Source organism: Hippopotamus amphibius, chromosome 13, assembly GCF_030028045.1.
Source record: "Hippopotamus amphibius kiboko isolate mHipAmp2 chromosome 13, mHipAmp2.hap2, whole genome shotgun sequence".
NCBI lineage: Eukaryota > Metazoa > Chordata > Mammalia > Artiodactyla > Hippopotamidae > Hippopotamus > Hippopotamus amphibius.
Window position 1 is genome coordinate 11,797,375 of NC_080198.1, and position 7,807 is coordinate 11,805,181.

At 41.7% G+C, this 7,807-nt stretch overlaps 1 protein-coding gene across 1 annotated transcript; it reads right to left on the reverse strand.

The window, feature by feature from the left end:
* Positions 1-5,539: 5,539 nt before the first annotated feature.
* On the reverse strand, positions 5,540-7,393 carry LOC130834406 (proline-rich protein 13-like). The gene is made up of 2 exons (XM_057704582.1): positions 7,292-7,393; positions 5,540-6,364 (listed from the first exon to the last, which is right to left on the reverse strand). Exons 1-2 carry the CDS (start codon positions 7,391-7,393, stop codon positions 5,831-5,833), a joined length of 636 nt encoding a protein of 211 aa, XP_057560565.1. The 3' UTR covers positions 5,540-5,830.
* Positions 7,394-7,807: the final 414 nt, after the last annotated feature.

The following is a 7,807-nucleotide window of genomic DNA, read 5'->3' on the forward strand; positions in this document are numbered from 1 at the left end:
CACTTCAGTCATTTGAACTTCATTTTCTCATGTACAAGGTGGACATGGATCTAATTTCATAAGATTGTGGTATAAATGCCAGGTATTGGTGTATTAAAGTGCTTTGTAAGTTACAAAGTTACTATTCAAATGTTATTTATTATTAATACAGATAAACACATGCTCTATTCCCCCAAAGAGTGTTAAATCTTATGAAGAAAGTAAGACATACACATAGATAAATATCAAAGGCAGTACATGATCAATTCTGTTAAAGCAGAGCACTCTTCTCTCATAGCACAGTGGGTTAAGAACACAGACTTTGGAGTTCAAACCTTGGCTCTGCCACTTGTTAGCTTTGTGAACTTGGGCAGTTTACTCACCCTCTCTGAGTCTCAGTTTTCTCATCTTTAAAATGGGTATGACAGAATTGCTTATGGAGATGTTATACATAAAGTAGATAATGCATGTAAAGTGCTTAGTACTTATTAAATAGTGGTATTATTATCATTACCAACATTATTATTATTTCTGCTACTACTCCTACATGGGATTCAGAAAATGAATAGATCAAAATTAATTTGGAATGTGATAGGCTCCAGGAAGAGTGTAATAAACGAGATATCTCAATAAACGAGATAGTGAACATGAAAGCCTTTAGTAAACTCTTCCATCGTCAGTTTTAAGGAATGATTATTCATGAATAGGATTTCATGACTTGGACATTACAGTGAGTAGAGTTATGCCAGGCAGAGGTAAGAGAGGAAAGGCATTTTAAATGTAAGAAACAGCATGTGGAAATTGAGTACAGACAGGAGTGTGTCGAGAAGGTTTTGCAAATAGCAATCACTGTGATTGGATAAGATCATGACACAGATATAGAAGAGGAAGAAGAGCTAAGTGGGGCATGGAATCAGAGCATGGGAGGCCTTGAGGGCTGAGGTAAAGAGTTGGAGACCCAGTGGGTGTTTTGAACAGATAAGTGGCTTGGAATCATTGCTCCCTGGTTTGTGCTCCTGAGCCTTGATCCACTCACATGCAGCCTCTTCAGTCCTGAATCCAGAGCTGCCATTGTCTTTCTCAGCTTTAATTTCCTGCTCCTTACGCTGCCCTCCAGCTCCTCTCCCAACTCTCCCACATCGTATTCATCTCTTCTTGCATCTTTGCTTATGCTGAACTCCTCACCTGGAGTCCCTCTCCCTATTCCTTTCTTCTTAATCAAATCTGCCCCAGCTGGTCATGCATTTTCCAAACCTGTCCTTGGAGATCCCTTCTGTCTTAACACCTGGAATACTTTTCATCTTCATCACCCAGCTCACCCATCTCTCGATAAGAATAAGGTTTTTGAAGGCACAGAATGTGCTTTTTATTTTCCTATTTCATACATTCCTGGATACACAGAGAGTACTCAGCAAATACTTGGCTAATCAGACAGGTTAACCATATCTTCCCAAGTGTCTCCACTTGTGTGTATCAGGTCAGTGGTGTCTTTCTCTAATTTGCCTTGTCATGGATGGTGGGATAAAACACGATGGGCTTCTCTTGGCCCCTTCTCAAGAGGTTCTGGTGATGTTAACATTACACGGCTGTTTTGTGAAATGGGAAGAAAAACTGATTTATTCTATGATGTTGTAGACATAATTGACTTGTGTGCTATTAAATTTCACTTTAATTCACTTCTAGCTAAGAGATTCAATTTTAGTCTCCGCTTTGCCATTAATTAGCCGTGTGACTTTGGGCAAGTCTTTTCTGCTCTCTATTAATAACAGCTATCGTTGATTGGAATCGTAACTGCTTTATGCTTTGCTAGGGGCTGTGAATCCATTGTCTCATTTAATCCTCATGTCAGCTTTGTGAGGTGGACCATGACTGCTCCTAGTTCCAGAGGAGTAACATGAGGCTCAGATCGGAAAGTAATGTGCCCAGAGTCACAGAGCTGATAAGTGACAGACCCAGAACTCAACGCCAGGATTGGCTGCTTGCAAAGTTTATGAGCTTAATCATTATGCTTTATTTCAGTTTCTCTAAGCATCTTCAACCTTAAATGAAGAGATGAGACTGCAATCTCTAGGAAGCTTTCCAAGCCTGTGACTCTTCTCTAAAACATATGTTATTTCAGGCATGAAAGTGAAGTTTGTAATTTGTAACCAAGCCACAGTCACCCAGCTACCACTACTCTAATTTCCCTGAGGAAGCTCTCTTCCCCACTCTTATTTGGCAGAGTTTGGGGTTGGGGATGACCTCCCTCATGGATACGCATGTGACCTAGGACCAAGCTCATCACACATTTTATTCTTGGGCCACAGGCTTGGTCATGTGACTTAATTCAGGCCAGTAATAACCATGCTCAGGATTTTTATTCTGACTTTCAGGGGAAAAGAATTAGTACTCACTTGCATTGAAATAGAACCTGGGAGAATGCAGGCAGTCACCCATGTTGGTGGCATTCACCCATGTTACTACTTGTGGAATCTGGAAACTAGCCAACACAGGGCAGAGCAGAGCCCAAAGAGGGAAGACTGGGTCATGGTGACGTTGTGTTATCCTCTGAATCCAACATTACCTGAAGCCAGCCCTAAGGTTGGACTCTCCAGATGATTGAGACAATTTGGGAGTTCAGTTTTCTGCTATTGGCACCTAAAGATAAGATGAGTTCATGGTCCTTTTCTTTTCTTGGCACAAACCTACCAAAATCTTATTGAACAAGCAATTTCTTCAGGCTCAGGCCCAGCCAGAATGCATCAGGCCTTGGATCATCTCTAATTATTGTAGGAAATATATTATCACTGTGGATGAAAAGGTACCGAATTTATGTGATAAAATATCTGTTACATGGAACAATGAAACTTTATGACTCTCTTCTGCCAGAAGCCTTCCTGATCATTTGCTTGTCTCCAGAAGATGTTAATTGCTAATTGTCAATGTGCATTTGAGGAAAGTGAGCTGCTGCTCACTGTTAGCTTCAACTGGCAACTGATTTCTGTCCCCTCCATTTCTTTGTAATTACATTTGAACTCTGAAACCAAAAATCATTTAGGTTAAGGCAATATGACTTGATTGAATGAATTATCTCTGTACTTTTACATGTCATTATATTTCATTGAATCATAGAATTTTAGTGTTGGAAGAGACCTTTAGAGAACAGTTTTTCCAACCCCTTTAATTTAGTAGAAGAGGGAAACAGCAGGCAGACATTGGCACAGAGTCACACAGTAGTTAGAGGTTGTCAAGGGCTCAAATATAGGTCTCCTGACCTCAAGCCAGGATGATTTTCACCACACCACACCTCCTCTCCTGACCTGTCCTGGTTTATTGCATGAATATGAACTACAAAAGCCTGAGACATGTGACAAATAAATGCAAGTCTTCCAGATGAGAATTCACCTCATTTACAGTGAATGCTTTCTCATTCCTACCGCCTCTGTTCTCTTTGGGCAGCAGGCTAAAGGGAGCACAGATGCCACCTCGGTGGCTAATCGGGTCAGGAAACCTACCTGGAAGTTAATGTAAAGTATGGTACAACCTTAAGCATTTTCCACCAGAAATTAAGGAATTTGTTTTGGTGCCTGGAAAATAAAAGCATTTTCTAGAAAAACATTTACTAATACAAATGATTCTTGAGATTTAATTACAGTAGATTTGGTCTATAACTCTGCTTGGCAATACTGTTAGACCTTAAATCTGTGTCATTACCTACCCTTGACAATAAGAAGATCCCACTTATTTGTTATATTCTGTAGAAAGCTTATCTATTACTCTATTTCAAATTTACTTTGTGCACCAAGCTTTTAGCTGTGTAAGGTTTACTACCAAAGAGAGAGAATATTAAATTTATTTTAGGATCACTGAGTTCAATGTGGACTAAAGCCACGTAACAGTGAGCAAAACTGCAGCATTATCCTAAGCTAATTCATGAGTAAGGGGTTTTCTGCCCTCCTAGAAACTTAATTTGTACACCACTGTCAGCGATTTGTCCAAAATAAGAAATCAGAGGAGAATCAGAAGGGAGACCAATCGGAGACTTAGAAAGTGACAGCGCTTTTCTGTTGTCTCTGAAAACTGTGACTTACATTGCAACTTATCAGCAGGTCATCAAACACAAGGTTTAGACTCCCTGAAATTTCAAGCTTTTGATAGATGGGTTTATCAATAGAAACTGAGAACCTCAGTTCAGAATTAGAAACATATATTACAAATTTATAAAGTGTATTAGATTTGACACTAAAAAAATTGTATCACAAATACGTATTCAATTGTTGATTACTGTTAGTAGCATTAAGGTCACAAGAAGAAAAGTAACTCTGCGAGATATTAAAATAAGGCCCAGTGTAATTTTTCCTAGTAAGATGACTTGGAGGTGATTGTACAATTTTCTTAAATGACTAAGCAAGTGATATTATTTATTCTGATAAGTTGGATTTTTAAATAAAGACAATAATCTTAGGACCCAGTTCTGCTTATGGAAGACCTGTTGGGAAATTAGTGAATGCCTTTAGAAAATGTAAAAAAAAAAAAAAAAAAATCTGTCAAGCAAGATGGAAAATTCCCCGCTTTCTGCAAGTAGTAAAGCATTCTTTATGGACTCAAAATGTGAAAGGTAAATGGACGAGTTTACTGCCGAGTTTAGGGTCCTGTCTCTGCTGCCTTCTAAAGCTGCACATAGTGAAGAAAGGAAGGGCCTGTTCACAGCAACTGCCCCCTTGGAGCCACAGAGGAGGGTGGAAGGAGAGCAGCAGAGGGAGCGGAGGATGGCCATTTAACACAGTTGGCGGGTGTTAGGAAGATGACTGCGTTAACAGCAAGAAAAGGCCCTCCAGTGCCTAGTCACAAAACCACTAAGAGCAAACAACAGCCACCACCACAAAAACCCTCGCTGAACAGTGAAAGATTATAGGCCCCAGTCGCATCTGACAGGCAGGGATGATACCAGGTCTCCCTGAGCACCCTAACATCCCCCAGGGCTTTTCAGGGCCTACGATCCTACAAGACTGTACGTCGCACCAGTCTGATATCTGTGCAATTGTGTGGACCCATGTTTGAACACATCTCTTAAGAATCACAGAATTTAATCACTAAATTAGAAGAGACCTACACCTTCCAACTAGTTAAAACCCTTCATCTTAAAGATTAAAAAAGTAAAGCAATCTTCAAAAAACACTTTTTGAGCCTCTATTGGGTGGCAGACTTTCCTGTCGCCTAAGACTAGTTAGCTTTTTTTTTTTTTTTTATTTCCAGGAGAAACAGCTTTATTTTGAGAGTTAGAGAGTGAGAGGAAGACCTGAGATAGCATACTAAGCTAAGGAGCAGAGATTAGTTTCCAAAATGGCAGTCAGAGCTCATCAACCAAATGGACTCCATTTCCCAGCAGCCTTGCAGTGAGTGCAATCAATAAAAGGCCTGCTGGGAAATGTTTATTTGCCACTAAATCACCCAAGCGTGCCACAATTACAAGAAAGGTACAGGTCCCTTTTTTCTTTCCATAACTAAATTTCCACAGCATCTCCCCAATCATAAGTATTAAAAAACAAAGTAAAAAATCACATTTTACAGATCTTAGACTTGTCTTCAGCATTTAGTTCAAATCTCCATCTTCAAAAAATAGTTCTCCTGCAAAACCCATCAGCTAAAAGTTCTATCCAAGCAGTGAAAAGATGGCCTTTGTTAGCTGATGGCAATTCTTTTCTCATTTTCCCTAGCCAGTTAGGGTTTAACAGCAGAGTGAGGCTTAGATTGCAGGGGTGGCGGCGGGAGAGGGACACGGGGGCTAATTTCCCCCAGTACAAGATGGCATCTGAAGCTTGATGGGAGAGCAGAACTGGAGAGACTTGAGAGAAGGGTCCAGGCCCTGTATTCAATCAGAGTCACTGCTGGAAGAGGAGGAGGAGGAGGAGGAGGAATGCTTGCCATGCTTGTGGTGTTTCTGCTTCTTTTTATGAGCTTTCTTCATTTTCTTCTGCATCTTCTTGTCAATCACTATTCCTGATCCTACCATGCCAGGAGTCAATGGATTTACAGGACGCATGCCAGGGGCAGGTAGTGGGTATGGAGGGGGGTAGGGACCTGAGGGTTGGCATCCTGGATACCCTGGTTGTGGCACAAGATAACAGGGCCCACAAGGGGGAAAGGCTGGATTCCCCTGGGGTGCTCCTGGGGGAGTCGGAAAGGGGCCTGGAGGACAGACAGGGTTGGCCGGTGGTAGATGGGCAGGATTGCAACCTCCAGGGTACCCGACATTAGGCGGGTGTGAACATGGCCCTTGATGTCCGGCATTGGGATTCCACACGTTCGGGTGTTTCCTCCAGCCTTTACACCACTGCCTGGGTGGACGCCTTCTTCCAAGCCTCCAACGACTAGTTAGCTTTTGAGTAACAACTATGTGCCTGGCCTGATGTTAAATGAATAGGATGAACATAGTCCCTGCCCTTTGGGAGTTTTCCATCTACTGTGGAGACGGGCAGTAAGCACATGAACAAATACAGAGTGTGTAAAACTGTTGAAGTACTAAGAAGAAAACAAACAAATACAGTATCAGGGGATAGTAGGAGGAAGGAGAAAGCCCAGGCAAAGACATGGATGATGACTTGTTCTAGGCCCCTCAAGAAGTTAGTGGTTGACAGAGATGGTTAAATTGGTGAGTACTTATTAAGCTCTCACTATGTACCAGTGCTGTTCTAGGCACAGATAGAGCAATGAAAATAAAATAAAGTTCTTGACTTCATGGACGTTAAATTTAGTTTGGAGAGATAGGAAACAAATAAATGAGAAAATGAAATACATAGTATGTCTGCTATTTCTAATTAACATAGTGAAGTTAGGAAAAACAAAGCAGGGAAGGGGCATGAGAAGTACCAGGGCCGGGGAGACTTGCTGTTTTAAGTAGCTTGATTAGAGAATGCCTCACTGATAAGGTGACATTAGACAGGTGCCTGACAGAGGTGAGGGAATGAGCTGTGGGGGTATCTCAAGGAAGAGCACACTACACGTGCTCTAAGAGTAGGCACTAGCCACGGGTGGCTGTTTACATTGAAATTCAGTTCCTTAGTTGTGCCACCACATTTCAGGTACTCAACAGCCACAGTTGTCTAGAGGCTACCGTAGTGGATAGCCCAGGTCCAGATTACTTCCATTATCACAGAAAGTTTTATTGGGTAGACAGAGGGACTAGCTAGTGTACAAAGGCCTTCAGATGAAAGAGAGGCTGAAGTTGTCTGAACAACAGCGAGAAGACTGGTGTGGCAGGAGCAGAAGATTGAGTGAGAATAGGATGGGAGGAAGTCACAGAAGTAGCTGGCAGCATGGTGGGAGCTCATACCAGTGGAGCCTCAAAGGCAATCGCAAGAATGTTGGCATTCACTCTTAGTGAGATGGCAAGCCATTGGAGGGTTTTGAGTGAAGGGATTTTGCGCTCAGTCATATTTTAAGAGGATCATTCTAGCTACACTGTCAAGAATAGAGTGTACGGGACAAGAGGCAGGAGCAGGGAGACCAGTGAGGAGACTATTGCATTCAACCAGGCAAGAGATGATGGCTATTTAATTCAGGTGAGAACCAGTCAGATTCTGGATATTTTTAAGATAAACCCTATAGGATAGAATTATTGCCAGTAATTCATGTGAGGAGTGATGGTGACATGGACTGGGTTTGTATTACTGGAGGTGGTGAAAGTAATTGGGTTTTGATTTTATCCGGAAGATAGAGCCAACAGGATTTGCCAGTAGAACATAGAAGTGGTATGAGAGGAAGAGAGGAGTCCAAAATGACTCCAGGTTTTGAACAAATGAAGGATGGAGTTACTCCTAACTAATAGGGAGAGAATTTGGGGTAAAGG

Excerpts from the sequence above, each read along its gene's own strand:
- LOC130834406 (XM_057704582.1), bottom strand. The coding sequence starts at position 7,393 with ATGACTGAGCGCAAAATCCCTTCACTCAAAACCCTCCAATGGCTTGCC. Across the intron at positions 6,365-7,291 it reads TTGCCTTTGAGGCTCCACTG|GCCAGGCACATAGTTGTTAC; the intron begins GTATGAGCTCCC and ends ATTTAACATCAG.